The following is a 15,081-nucleotide window of genomic DNA, read 5'->3' as shown; positions in this document are numbered from 1 at the left end:
AATATATGGCGAGAGAAATATGTGATGAAATTCACCCTACTCTCAACTTCTGCACTGTCAATGATTCAGTGTAAGCACATTTTCATATATAAACAGTTTCATATCGCAATAATACCACAGTAATACCTCATTCTCAGACACTGGAAACAGCAGAAAGTTGTAGTTTCAACCATTTCCCAGAACACCCACATATACCAGTACTGTATCATGCATACACACACACACACACACACACACACATCCACATGGAGGATTGAAATGAGAGTGCTGGGATCATATATGTGTGTCCCTCCCTGGTCATACCGGCGGCTTGAGGAAGACGGGCTCGTTGTCATCTATGTCGGTCAGGGCCACCTGGAGTGGCTGAGTGGTCTCATATGGCACAGGCTGGCCCTGGTCATAAGCCACTATGATCAGCTGCAGGGCACAAGACGAGCAGTCAGAAACTTAGAGAAAGATGGCAGCAATATCATCTTTGGAGTGTATATTTCAATACAAATACTTATCTGAATTCTCAGTAAATAAAAGCAAAAGCTGATTGAGTTGAACTCAAACGAGGTAGCACAACTGACCGATATTGACATAACATTAACACATGACCAAGTCCACTACAGAGAGTGCAGAGACCTAAGAGCAGTGTGGCAGTACACAAAGGTAACTTCATATACGCAGTTAGAAATGATTGTGTTTTGGTCATCATATTTTCTTGTGTATGCATGTGTGTATATACTGTATATATTATTCACGTCCACATATTTTCTTGTGTGTGTGTGTGTGAGAGAGAGAGAGAGAGAGAGAGAGAGTAAGAGGGAAGACTGACACTGTGCAGGGCTTGTTTCTCTCGGTCCAGTTTGACGGCCGTGGTGATAACTCCCGTGATCGGGTCGATGTGGAAGTTCTCCCAGTCCCGGTTGCCTGCGCCTGTCTGCAGGAAAGAGTACCGCACCTCCCCATTCACCCCCTCATCTTCGTCAGTGGCAAACACTTCATACACCACCAGACCTGGGGGCTGCTCCTGTAACACACACACACACACACAAACACATCTTTAATCATCCGGCTTCTTTAGCACCTAGCAACACACACACATAGACACCGACACGCACGGTCGCACGCACACACATACACACACACATACCTCCTGGATGTGCATGATGGTGCCGTTAGCGGGTCGGACGAAGACGGGCCTGTTGTTGTTGACGTCGATGACAGTGATGTGGAGGATGGCCGTGCCCCAGAGTGGAGGTCTGCCGTGGTCAGTGGCCACCACCGTCAGGTTAAAACGCTCAAAGGACTGGAGCAGACGCAGCGAGCGCACCACGCCGCTGTCAGGGTGCAGAGAGAACGCGTCTGAAAGGCACAGAGAGAGAGAGAAAGTCACAAAAATACAAGAGGGAAGAAGAAGAGGAAGAGAAGACAAAAAACATTAAAGAGAAAGAAAGGGAACGCATACGAAAACCAAGACAGAGAGCGAAAGAGAAAGAGGCCGTAAGAACAGGGGTTAAGAGTGACACAGGGCGTAAGAACAGGGGTTAAGAGTGACACAGGGCGTAAGAACAGGGGTTAAGAGTGACACAGGGCGTAAGAACAGGGGTTAAGAGTGACACAGGGTGTAAGAATAAGTACGAGAAGGTGAGAGGTATGGGTGGGAAGCTCGTAACACACTTCCACAGCATTCTTATCACACATTCGCTGCACTGGCATGATCTTTTTCTCCACCTTACATAACTGTACTACACACAACATGAGGAGTCAGGCTGTTGCAGGAAATGCTTTTTTCTTCTGCTGAGGAATGTAGCATTTCTCTCTAGCAAAACTACTTAGGGGTGTTTACTGTGTGCATGCCATCAATGTGTACATGTTTGTGTCCCTCAGTGTAAATTGGGTGTCTATGTATCAATCTGTAATTAGTACATCACATCATGTGTGTGTGTTTGTGCATATGAGTGCATACAAGTGTCTCTGTGTGTGTGTGTGTGTTTGTACTTATTTACATATGTATGAGTGTCTGTGCACATGTGTATATGTGTGTATATGTGTGTGTGTGTGTATTTGCATATGTGCGAGTGTGTGTGCAAATGTGTGTGTGTGTGTGTGTGTGTGTGTGTGTGTGTCTGTGTGTGTGTCCTGCTGACCTGCTCCAGGCCCTTGCATACTGTATGTGAGGATGGCGTTCTCTCCCTCATCCAGGTCGGTAGCAGAGAGAGTGATGACAGAGGTTCCACTGGGCTCGTTCTCAAACACACTGGTGCTGAAGACCCGCTCAGAGAACCGTGGACGGAAGTCATTCACATCCAGAACAGTCACCAGAACCTGACAGTGGTACAAAGCATAAGAACACATTACATTAAGCATAACAACAATTAACTAACTTCATTTACTTTTATGGAAGTTCAGTGACATATGGATACTTACTTCATAGAGAGTGATATAACCTCATGGTAACACTTTACACATTCAAACAGTATCCATAAAGCATAAAGTATTCATAAAGCATCATAATGATTGACATAAGTGTATATGACATGCATTCACTTCTATGTATAAATAGTTGTGTCAATCACTAGCGCTACTCATACCTTACAACCCTTTATGGATATATTTATAATGCTCTATTAACACTGACTTTGAGTAAAATATTACCAAAATAACACTGACTTTGAGTAAAATATTACCAAAATAACAGTGACTTTGAGTAATGTATTACCAAAAGACAAGACAGCACAATTTAGCTCAGTCTGACACACACCTGAACTGAGTTTTCCCTGCGTTGGTTCGGAATCCCTCCCGGATTGTCACGGGCAACAGCTGTTAGGGTGTAGTGGTCTTTAGTCTCTCTGTCCAGCGGAGAGAGAATGTAGATAGCGCCCTGATAGAAGCAGGAGGAGGAGAAAGAAGAGTAGCCAGATAATTAGGACAGAGTTGTGGACAACATTAATATTTGTTTAGATCTGTGCATTTGTTTAGTGTCTATTTTACTCTTACTTGATTAAGCATCCCCTAGTTACCGTATTAATAATAACGAAAAGTATACAATAAAGTGTTATGCTTCACACTAACATATGTTTCATAGTGTTTATATTTACTTTCACTATTTACCACGTTATTAAATGCATAAAATCATTTCTGTGTTGCGGTGAGTGTTGAGTTGTGTTGCATGTGAACACTATGGAGGAGCTCACCGTGCTGGGAGTGATGCCAAACTTGCCCTCCCCGTCAACCAGGCTGTATTCGATGACGGAGAAGAGGCCAGAGTCGGCATCCGTAGCACTCACACTCACAATGATGGTGCCTAGAGCTACATCCTCGAACACAGGTTTCTACACACACACACACACACACACACACACACACACACACACACATACACACACACACACACACATTTGCACAAAAATTGCATACCCGGAGCCCAGAACCCCAGAAGCTGTAAGACTCACTACTGGAATATTGTGTGACATCAGAGAGCACCTGATCAGGCTCTGACTTCAGACACATAAGCGTAAGAAGCTACCTGATAAGAGGGCAGTGAGAAAACGGGGTTGTTGTCGTTGACGTCCATAATGCGCAGGTAGACGGGCAGCTCAGCGAAGCGGGGCGGGCTCCCGTGGTCCTGAGCGCGAACGGTGAAGTTCAGCCACTGCACCTGTTCATAGTCCACCGTCCGGTTGGCCACGATCTTCCCTGTGGCAGCACATCATAGCAGGACAGGGAAACACACATAAACAGGAAAATAATAACAACAAGTGTACACGTTCATGCTCAGTTTCAGACCTTACTCATTATTCAAATGTTTTTTATCACAATTGATGTGGGAACCATTGATCTAAAATAATTAAGGGACAACCACAGCCTCCCTCCAGCCCTCAGGTACATATTGTGCCTGTAGACACTTAAAAATGTAGTGGAATAGAGGACTCAATTATTTTGCACAGGTTTTAAGTGTATGCCCATAGATGTAATCTGGTCCATAACTCTTGTTCACTCTCACTGAGAGGAAGTCCTTATGCACATTGCACATCCTTTTGTTTTATGTAAAGTACTGATTATCTATGAGCCTATTACTCAATTCCTGGATCCAGTATCAGACCACCCAGGGTGACCAGACTGCTGCTCTTTTGATTCTGGAGGCCTCCTATAATGTTCATGCTAGCCCAGGCTGAACCAAGGTTGTTAGTGGCCACCTTGTTCTCCAGTTTAGTTTTATAATCTTGTTTTGCCTGAAGAACTTGCATTTCTAGCTCCTTGTTTGTACATATGTTTGCAAGTCAGAAGTGGCTCCCTGTAAAAAACATAATTTATTTTTCTGTATGCTGGACTTTGGATGGTTTGTTGTTGTTTGAGTAGAGTTTGCATAGAACAATCAGGGCCCTACAGAAAGCCGCATGTGAGCATGGCACATCAACAAACATGTCCAAATCCTGGCCAAATGAGTGTTTACACATTTACCAGCACAGTCCCTGTAGTTATAGCATTCCTGTAGAAAGAGCACATATTTTTCAGGTCGGTCCTTTATGTCCCTTGTCTATGCTTTCTGTTTCTTTAAAACAGTTTTATAAACCCTTTAAATTTGTTCCTAGAGGGTTTCCGGTTGAAATGTTCAAAACCAATGCAGATACTTTAAAATGAAAATGAATTGGACTTTAGTGTAATGCTCTACAACATGTCAACTTTAACATTTCTGTTTTGTTTGTCACCAAGTTTCTATTAGCTCAATGTTGTTTTCTGTGCCACTGGACATGCCTTAGGAACATGTGTTTGTTTCTGCAGTTGGGTATGGGTACTTCACATGGGTAATAAATGCACACAGTTGTGATCCACTGAGCCACATGGAGATAGTGGCAGTAATTGATAAGCCTTTATAGGCTCATAAAAAGGTCTAAAGTCTATATAAAGTCTATAAAGTTACCACCTCAAAAATATTGCCAAACTCAGAGGGCTGATGTCAAAACATGACTTAGAAAAACTCATTCATGCATTTATCTCCAGCAGGGTTGATTACTGCAATGGACTGTTCACAGGCCTTCCTAAAAAAGACTATTAAACAGCTTCAGGTGATACAAAATGCAGCAGCTAGGACTCTAACAAAAACTAAAAGAACTGACCACATTACTCCAATTCTTAAGTCCTTGCACTGGCTTCCAGTAAGTCACAGAATTGACTTTAAAGCACTATTGCTTGTTTATAAATCAGTAAATGGAGCAGGACCTAAATACTTGTCAGACATGCTTCAGCAGTACACACCTTCTCGTCCTCTCAGGTCCCAGGTGAAAAACCTGCTAGTAAAACCTACAGTTAGAACTAAACATGGTGAAGCAGCTTTTAGCTGCTATGCGGCTCAGAGTTACAAATTCTGAATCTGCCTTGATAATTATTCTACTTTGTCTTTTATTACTTTTTTTACTACTTTTGCCTTTGTTTTATGTTTTCTTTTTATTATGATCTTTACCTTTTAACTATTCTTTGACTATATTGCCCTTCTATGCTTTTATTTGTTTTTATTGTTTGGTTTTGTTTATGTAAAGCACATTGAATGACCTCTGTGTATGAAATGTGCTATATAAATAAACTTGACTTGACTTGACTTGACTATATCGCAGATAGACATATGTGACGGATATTGGCAGGTCTTAGACCCCGCCCTGTTTGGTGTGCCTGTGCTCTCTACCGCTCTTTCTCTATTCCTGTTGAGCAGGTGTTGGTGCTCAGGTGTGCCTGATTGGCAGGACTATAAATCGCCTGCATCCACAACAGCCAGGGGAGGCTTCCTCCTCCTGGCATTTGGTTTTCGTTGTCCTTTGGCTGTTAAACCCCTAGACTGATTTTGCATGACACTTTTGGTTTCCTTCCATTATACTGACTTGCACCACACCACGTTATCATTTAGTCTCTGTTAAATTTACCTTTAATTAATAAATTATTTTGATTATTATGGAATCAGCGTGTGGCCTCCCCGTTCATGTTTCATGCATCGAGCCAGCAAGTCACACATATCATCCAGTAACTTTCCTTAAAAGCTACACTAAAACATGTTCACATTCTTAAACTTAAACTGTGAACATGTTCACTTTCCAAAACGTGTTCACAGTAAAACTGTCTTACTTGCTGTGTTACTAAATAACTGAAGACTATAATGATCCCATGACCGGAGGTTAATATATAATCTTTCAAACTGACCAGACAACAATTTGAATACTTTCAATTTTGACAAACAACCAGGACAACTCAATACTTTAGGCAGTCATAACGCCAGACGTGATGCTCAGTAGTGTAGCTGCTGACCTGTGGAGGGGTCCTCTAGCCTCAGGTAGTCCCCACGGGGCAGGTGCAGCAGCTGATAGATCACCTGCCCGTTGGGGCCTTTATCTGGGTCCACAGCCGACACGGACAGCAGCGTGGTGCCAGGTTGAGCCCCTTCTAGAATCTTCTCGGAGAAGTTCGCCACGCCAAAGGGCCGGAAACGTGGAGCATTGTCATTGACGTCGAGCACGTTGACCGTCAGCCTGGCTGTCATTGGGCAGGTTAGGGTGGGGTGGGGTGGGGGAGGGGGTGCAGGAGAAAAGTTGGAGGATGCTGAACTAAAATTAAACTCAGCCATTTAGGGTTACAGATTACGGATTTAGATTGTTTCAGGATTTCAACAACATTTCAAGTCATTTTCTCAACATAAAAATGCAATCTTAATGGATACGTACACTTGTGTGCATGAGAGGAAGCTGTGTGTGTGATCTTACCATTGGGAACACTGACCGACTGGTCAATGACATCACTAGCATTGTCATGGACAGAAACAATGATGTCGAAGGTGGCAACGAGCTCCCTGTTCAAAGGGTTACGCACAAACACAGAGCCTAAAGAAACACACACACACACACACACACACACACAGACACACACACACACACACACATTTGTATATTTTCCCATGAACCAAATGATTACCTTGTTCAGGCTAATCTTATCAACCTGATCTAACATCTGAACTAAAGTTAACATTTGCATCTCTTAACAAAGCTGTCCACATGTTTCCTTGTGAGAGTTTCCTGGTGAGAACTCACCTGTGTGGAACTCGATGCCAAACGAGTCCTGCAGGCCCCCGACGGGCTTGTTGGCATCATCGCGGGCCTCCACCGAGATGATATAGTACTCCAGCCGGGGCCGGAGGTCGGGGTCCTCGGCCGCGAGCGTGGCCACCACTTCACCGGGCGGCGTGGACTCGTTGACGCTGATGGTCTGCACCGGGCGGATGAAGCGTGGCCGCGAGTCGTTAACGTCATCGAGCATCACGGTGAGCGTGGCGGTGGCAGAGAGGGGCGGCGTGCCGCGATCGGTTGCCATGACAATGAGGCGGTAGGAGGCGCGCTCCTCACGGTCCAGTGTGGCGTTGCCAACCAGCACGGCGCCCGAGAGGGAGTCCACCACGAAGCGGTCCTGGGCGCCACTCTCCAGGCGGTACAGCAGCCAGCCATTAGCACCTGAATCAGCATCGGTGGCCGACAGCTGTGTCACCACCACACCTGTACACACACACACACACACACACACAAACACAAAACATTTGCATTGAAATCCAGGTTTGTGATACTGTCAGTAAGTGGCTGATCTTTTAAAAACTTAAGTTCAGCTATACCAGCACCGACCTCGCTTACAGTGCCCCCCTCCTCCTCCCCATACTGTACAATCAATTTTATGCACCATAACATGAAGCACCATACCATAGTCATAATATACCTCGTTTTAAAGCTAAGAGTCTCGAATCGATCAATGTTAAGCTTTCTATGACAAAACGTGTTTTGTGCATTACTGTATTTTATTTTAACAGTTTGAAGTTGGACACACGCACACACACACACACACACACACACACACACACACACACACACACACACACACACACCTGTGGGGCTGTTCTCGGGCAGGCGTACGGTGAAGCTGGCCGGGTTGAAGACTGGGGGGTTGTCGTTGACGTCCAGGATGATGATGCTGAGGGGCACGCTGCTGTTGAGCCCCCCCACGTCCTGGGCTAGCAGCTGCAGCTCCACACGTGGCTCGGAGAACGCCTCGCGGTCCAGCTTGGCCCCCTCGCGCACATGCACCTCGCCTGCAGCCCCAGGGGGAGGGGAAACACACATGTCTGTTTGATCATTTAAATAAATATTCCTGAATTGACTTGGTTTATAAAACCCCTTTATAACCTGAGCCTTAAATTTGAGACAAATTCATTTAATTCACACTTTACTTCACTTGCTGATCGTCAGCTTAACTTGTCAAAATGTGTTCAAGTAAACAAGTGCTTAAAGGAAACATATGTAAGATTGTGGCCAAAACTGGTATTGCAATCACTTTCAAATTACTGTAGAGCGGTGTATCCCCTCCCCCCTGACTCGAGGTTGCCAACCCGGATGCCGAAACACTACTGACTTTGTGATTATAGATGGGTAGAGGGTGGCGCATCAGGCCAAAACACAACATGACATGATAAAACACAACATCAACATCAGTTGAGGGCTGCAACTTCACTTTTTAAGTGACAATATCCGGGCCAGACTACTTTTGTCAGTGATATAAGTATTTGAAATAAACATGATTTCTTAATGTCTAGTGACACATCAGGGCCATTTTATGATTAATTGACATACATTTCTTACATATGGTTCTTTTAAGTATACAGTAAACAAACAGAATGCAATGTCACCTGTGTTGGCGTCGATTGTGAAGAGGTCGACTCTAGAACCCAGCAGCTTATACTTCACTACAGAATTAATTCCGATGTCCTTATCCAGTGCTTGCACTGGCCCATTCAAAACAGACACAGTACTGCCTGAGAGAGAGAGAGAGAGAGAGAGAGAGAGAGAGAGAGAGGGAGAGAGAGAGAGAGAGAGAAGAAGGTAGGTTTGAGGTGGTTGGACAGAGGGTTGAACTGTAAACTAAGTAACAGAAGAATCTCTGAGTCAAATCACTAAAAGGCAAGAGGATCATGAGCAGGCTGTGTGGTACCTGCAAGGGAGTTTTCCATGATTTCGGCACGGTAGCTGGGCTGCGTAAAGAGAGGCCGGTTGTCGTTCTCATCCAGAATCCTGACCACCAGAGTGTCTGAATCCTGGAGGGAGGGATAGGGAGGGACAATGGAGAAGAGGAACGTTTCATTTGCTGCATTGAGTGTAGAGGCCAAGGAAGCTTCTTGAACGATATAATCATGAAACTGTGTCACATAATAAAATGGAAAAGTGTCTCTCTCTCTTTCTTTCTCTCTCTCTCTCTCTCTCTCTCTCTCTCTCTCTCTCTGTGTGTGTGTGTGGGGAGGTCATTCTTACCCGACGTGCTATCCGGGGGTTCTCAGGGTTGTCTTTGACTGTAATGGTCAGTCGGTACTCGTCTATTCTCTCTCTGTCCAGTGGCCTGTTCACCTGCACCACACCTGTCTGAGAGCCAGAGAGAGAGAGAGAGTACGGGACAAAAAAGGATAAACAGGAAGAAAGTGATGATGACAATGTGGAGATAAGCTATGATTATTCAACAAGTTGTTCACATAAACTTTGACATTTTATGCAACATGTACAATAGTTTTTAAAATGCTGATTTGAGAGCCTCTCTCCCTTCCTACCACATTTACATCTACATGTACTCATTTAGCAGACACTTTTATCCAAAGTTACGTATATGTTGCATATTACAAGGGTCATTCTACCCAGAGCAACTTGGGGTTAAGTGCCTTGGTCAAGGGCACAACGGTGGAAGCCGGGAATTGAACCCACAACTTATCAGGCTACTGCATGCTAGCCCAGCTCCTTAGCCACTACGCTACTAAAGCATGCTAGCCCAGCTCCTTAGCCACTACGCTACTACTGCATACTAGCCCAGCTCCTTAGCCACTACGCTACTAAAGCATGCTAGCCTAGCTCCTTAGTCACTACGCTACCACAGCGCCAGCGCCCCCTCTCCCTGACTCTTACAGTCTCATTGATGTAGAAGGCTCCGTCTATGTTGCCGGCGGTGATGTTGAAAGTGAGGAGGGCGTTGCGGCCACTGTCGGCGTCACTTGCTTGGACCCGGGCCACAGAGGTGTGGATGGCTGCACCCTCACTCACACTGGTGTTGTAGGGCAGGTTCAGCAGAATCGGGTCGTTATCATTGATGTCCAGAACCAACACCCCAACCACCACCTACAGAGAGAACAGAGACGGATGAGAGACAATCTTCAGCTGGACCATTGCGTTCACAGGTTTGTGTGCCGTGTGTGTGTGTGTGTGTGTGTGTGTGTGTGTGTGTGTGTGTGTGTGTGTGTGAGAAAGAGACTACGCAAGCTACTCAATATTCAGTACATTTCCTGATACATCACACATACACTGATACACACATACAAGCTAATTTGACTAAATACAGTATATTTCATTTCACTTGATCTCCATGCAGTGACATCTATGAACCAGATTGTGACAGTGTGTGTGCGTGTGTGTGTGTGTGTGTGTGTGTGTTTATCTGTGCGTGTGTGTGTGTGTGTGTGTGTGTGTGTGCGTTTATCTGTGTGTTTATCTGTGTGTGTGTGTGTGCTGCTTCTCTGTTTGTGTAGATGTTTCCCTGTGGCTGTCTACAGTATGTTTGTCTTTGCATGTAAATACTCTCATTTGTGTGTGTCAGTTTATTTACGTAAGTTTGCAAGTGTGGGTGTGTGAGTGTTTGTGATTGCTGACCGTGCTGCTTCGGGGGGGAGATCCCAGGTCCCGTGCTGTGATGGTAATGTTGTAGGAAGGAGTGGTCTCTCTGTCCAGCTCCACGTCTCGCCTGACACGCAGCTCCCCTTCCACTGGAGATACCACAAACTCATCTAGCTCAGAGAGAGAGAGAGAGAGATGAAAATAGGGGACATGTCAAATTACACTGACAAATTTACTAATATATAGCTGTCAGTGTGTATAGCAGTGTCATACCTTGTACATATAATTAAGGGTAAGGCTATTTGCACCCCTGGTACAATTAGCAGTGTATGCTATTCGTACCCTGGTGCAATAAGAAGTGAATTCTATTCATACCCCGGTGCACACAGCAATGTGTCCTATTAGTACCCCGTCTGGTACAAATATCAATGTATGCTATTCGTACCCCGGTGCACACAGCAATGTGTCCTATTAGTACCCCGTCTGGTACAAATATCAATGTATGCTATTCGTACCCCGGTGCACACAGCAATGTGTTCTATTAGTACCTCGTCTGGTACAAATATCAGTGTATGCTATTTGCACCCCTGTGCATTTAATCTGGCATATTGATCACACAATGTAATAATATAAAAAAAAAAAACATGTTTTTTTGTTGTTACATAACAGAGTGTGAATAGCTCAGCTGTGTAATAGACACTCTGAATAAGGTATGCTGTTTGCATCAATGTACAGTTAGAAGTGGATGCTATTTGTACCCAGGTGTTTATAGTACTGCATGCTATTTACACCCTGGTGCATGAACTAGCTAATTGTTGCAATCAAAACTTCTGTTTAAGAACCGATTTCTTGTTCAAATTGCGCGCCTTCTCTCCAGAGACGTTGGTACACATACACACTCACTCCGCCAAAACGCATCACACGGGAATCAAACCCTGGTCTCCTGCGTGCCAGCCCTTGCCTGTGACCACTGCACTATCTGCTTCAACAAGAAGTTGAGGTTCGCAGGTAAACTTATAGTTTATGGGTCTGAACGTCATATTCACGAAATTTCTGTTAGCTAACAAACTGACGGTTGTATGTGTTCACTGAACAAAGATTATGAAAATAAAAAACAACTTTTCCATCTCAACTTTAATTTGAACAGATATTAGTGCTGAAACCGTTCAGAATTCTTCACTTTCTGCTGACGAAAAAACGAATGTCGACCATTTTTTTTGGGCACGCGAGCAATATGTTTTTGTTGTTATGTAACAGGGTGCGAATAGCCCAGTTGTGTGGCCAAGGCTATTCGTACCCCTGGTACGAATAGACACTCCGTATAATTGCCTCACTTACTTACTCTCTCTCTCACACACACACACACACACACACGTGTGAGCATGTACGTACACGCAGATGCACACACATACACACAGAACGAGAGAGAGTCAAACTCACTCTTGAGGTCTCCTGCGGTGATGGTGTACTCCACCTTGCCGTTGAGGCCCGAGTCCTCATCAGTGGCCTTGACCGTCCACACACGGGGCCCCGGCTGGCCCTCAGTGATCTCAAAGGGCCCCTCAAAGGACTTTGGGAACGTGGGGGTCACATCGTTCACATCCAGCACATTCACCAACACCTGGTCAACGCAACACACAGTCACATGGAGCTGAATGAGGACTCAGTACACAGACTGTCAGTTCTGAATGCTATGACTGTGTTGTCATAGTTAATGCTATGCTATGACCTTGTTGTCATAGTGTGTGTGTGTGTGTGCACGCAAAACTAACCGTGGTACTAGATGTCAGTCTGAGTTGTGGGAAAGGACACTGGTCTGTCGCAGTCACAACCAGTGTGTAGCGTCCATTACTGACTTCGTAGTCCAACTCTTTGACTGCAACAATCCTTCCCTGGATCCAATTCAGCACAAAGAAATTCCCTCAGATCTTAGACTTCATATATATCTTCTACTAAAGATGAGACAACCAACTCCCATCTTTTTGAAGGACAAAATTGCAAGAGTCTGGTGTCACATCAATTTCTCAAAGTAGGCAATCATGTAAGCTCAATGCTGAAATACTTGAACTTTACAATTAGTTCTAATAACATTGCAGATCTTAGCAGGTATGTTATAAACATCTCACCGTTTTACCGGCTTACCGTTACGTTATTGATGTGAAACGTCTGACCAAGATTGCCCTGGGTGATGGCATAACGAAGGGTTCCATTGAGCTTCTCATCTGGGTCGATGGCTGTTACCGTGGCAATAGTGGCCCCGACTGTGTGAGGCCCTTCACTCAGCACAGTCACATACTCCTTCTCTGGAAACTCAGGTGCGTTGTCATTCTCATCCACAACATGCACCCACACTGTGGTAGATGTCTTAGAGGGACATAAGGAGGAAAAGAAAAGAGAAGAATATGGACTCTTTTGGTAAAGAAAATAACCATTTGTTCTGACTGGTAGCGGTCTATACTTCAGTGAAGACCTGTCTTAGACGTGTCTTTCTGCCATTATTACCCTGTGATAAGATGTTTGTTTCCAAAGAGGGAATAAAACCTGCCTACAGACATGACAAAAAGGAAACAAACCTACGGTGGGGGAAAAAAAGTATTGAACTAGTACATTTTGTTTTCAATAAAAATATTTCCGATGAAGCTATTCACATTCAATTTTCACCAGACATTATTATTAACTCAGCAAATCCACAAATATAAAGAATTTACAACATTAAAGTCCATAACTAAAGTTGTGTATAGTAAAGGGAAATAAAGTAAAAGTGAAATGAAAGGAAAAAAGTGAAAGGAAAAAAGTATTGAACACGGTAAGAAAAAGCAGTAAACCAAGACAAGGAATGGCAAGGCACCAGCAGAAGTCTTTAAGTAGTTAGAAAGTAATTATACTACCTCTCTGTGCAAATTAGTATCAGCGGGGTTAGTACATATTGATGGGCTATAAAAAGATTTTTCGTTACTAAGGTGTCACACAAGAAACTTTGGTAACTGAATACAGATGTATTTCCGCAAGTGGAAGGAATATCATCCATCATCAACCTGTCACACACAGGAGCTCCTTGCAAGATTTCTGACCAGGGAGTCAGAAAGATAGTCAGAAGAGCAGCCCTAGAGCCAAGGACCACTCGGAAAAAGCTTCAGAAAGACTTTGAGGCAGGAGGCACAATTGTTACAGAGAAAACAATAGACAATGCACTCCGCCACCATGGCCTCTAAGCATGCAGACTATTACTAAAGAAAAGGCATGTTGAAGCTTGTTTAAAGTTTGCTACACAACATTTGGACAAGCCTTACTGGAAGAATGTAGTCTTTTAAACATTTTGGCTGTCATATTATATGCCATGTTTGGAGGGGAAATGGCATTGCACATCACCATAACATATTATACCAACAGTGAAGTTTGGAGGTGGAAGCATCATGGTGTGGGGCTGTTTTTCATCTCATGGTACTGACTTCATAGGTTTTTATCAGGGATATTCTTGCCATCCACCAGGATGATGAGAATGAGACGTAGGTGGACCTTCCAGCAGCACAGATCCAAAGCATACAGCAAAGGATTCCAGAGAAGTTGACTTAAATTCAATATAATTTTTGTGGAAGGAACTAAAGATCAGGATTCACAAGAGCCTTTCCTGGAATCCTCAAGAAGAAAATCTGTTTAGAAGAATGGGCCAAAATCACACATGCATATTGTGACTGATTAGTTTCTTCATACAGGAAATGTTTTGAAGCTGTCATTACAAACAAAGGCTTTTCCACAAAGTATTTAAGAAATTTCAGTTGGCACAATTTTTTTCTTGTGTCATTCCACTTTATTACACATAACTATTCATGAACTTTAATGTTTGGATCAAAGTCTGGTGAAAAATGTCATGTGTATAGCCTGACTGGAAATGTATTTACTGAAAGAAATGTTGACACGTTCAATACTTATTTCCCCACTAGTGCATACAGACGTGAACAAATTTGTTGGTATCCTTGCTTCCGAAGTATCAAAGACTTTTCAAATGTTGCAGCTATTAGCCAATATGTGTCAACAGACATGTTTCATCATCCCGAGGAATTACACTGAAGCAGCACTTCTCTTCTCGTTCTCATAATTGAGTGTGGTTTGCATGTTAAGGCCATAATGAAAGCCTTTCTCTTTTTCACTCTCTAGTAATGGCCAGATTTATTCTTTCTAATACCACTTTGACAGACACCAATCACCTGATGGCTGTGCCCTCCACCATTTACACTGAAGCTTGACAGGAAACCTGAAAGTGAATATTCTCATCTATGTAGGCCCAGTTTTTTCTCTCAGTATTTTGCATGCCCCAGATACAGTATAATCTCAATGGGTACACAACAAGATGAGTTGTTTGTGAGGGCTATTATGCAAAACACAGATGCTACCCAGAGGTAAACAGCCCCAACAGGATTTGGCTGAG

The 15,081-nt window shown here is 43.9% G+C and overlaps 1 protein-coding gene across 3 annotated transcripts in view; it reads right to left on the bottom strand.

Annotated features, from left to right (window-relative positions):
- Window positions 1-15,081, bottom strand: part of cdh23 (cadherin-related 23) — a 248,528-nt gene that overhangs the window by 15,209 nt on the left and 218,238 nt on the right. For all 3 annotated transcript variants that reach the window (XM_042065046.1, XM_042065047.1, XM_042065048.1), the window contains exons 37-55: window positions 12,798-13,019; window positions 12,428-12,547; window positions 12,096-12,276; window positions 10,692-10,825; window positions 9,954-10,163; window positions 9,315-9,422; window positions 8,998-9,100; window positions 8,696-8,821; window positions 7,898-8,101; window positions 7,059-7,517; window positions 6,735-6,851; window positions 6,283-6,507; window positions 3,515-3,684; window positions 3,183-3,320; window positions 2,750-2,869; window positions 2,136-2,313; window positions 1,139-1,350; window positions 821-1,015; window positions 304-417 (exon numbers count right to left, since the gene is read on the bottom strand). In XM_042065046.1, coding sequence (XP_041920980.1) covers window positions 304-417; window positions 821-1,015; window positions 1,139-1,350; window positions 2,136-2,313; window positions 2,750-2,869; window positions 3,183-3,320; window positions 3,515-3,684; window positions 6,283-6,507; window positions 6,735-6,851; window positions 7,059-7,517; window positions 7,898-8,101; window positions 8,696-8,821; window positions 8,998-9,100; window positions 9,315-9,422; window positions 9,954-10,163; window positions 10,692-10,825; window positions 12,096-12,276; window positions 12,428-12,547; window positions 12,798-13,019 — 3,336 coding nt within the window. The remainder of the gene's footprint in view (window positions 1-303; window positions 418-820; window positions 1,016-1,138; window positions 1,351-2,135; window positions 2,314-2,749; window positions 2,870-3,182; window positions 3,321-3,514; window positions 3,685-6,282; window positions 6,508-6,734; window positions 6,852-7,058; window positions 7,518-7,897; window positions 8,102-8,695; window positions 8,822-8,997; window positions 9,101-9,314; window positions 9,423-9,953; window positions 10,164-10,691; window positions 10,826-12,095; window positions 12,277-12,427; window positions 12,548-12,797; window positions 13,020-15,081) is intronic.

The sequence above is a fragment of the Alosa sapidissima genome, chromosome 16 (assembly GCF_018492685.1).
Source record: "Alosa sapidissima isolate fAloSap1 chromosome 16, fAloSap1.pri, whole genome shotgun sequence".
In the NCBI taxonomy this organism is placed as follows: Eukaryota; Metazoa; Chordata; class Actinopteri; order Clupeiformes; family Clupeidae; genus Alosa; species Alosa sapidissima.
The sequence above is the reverse complement of the archived record's forward strand: the minus strand, read 5'-3'. Positions and strand labels throughout refer to the sequence as shown.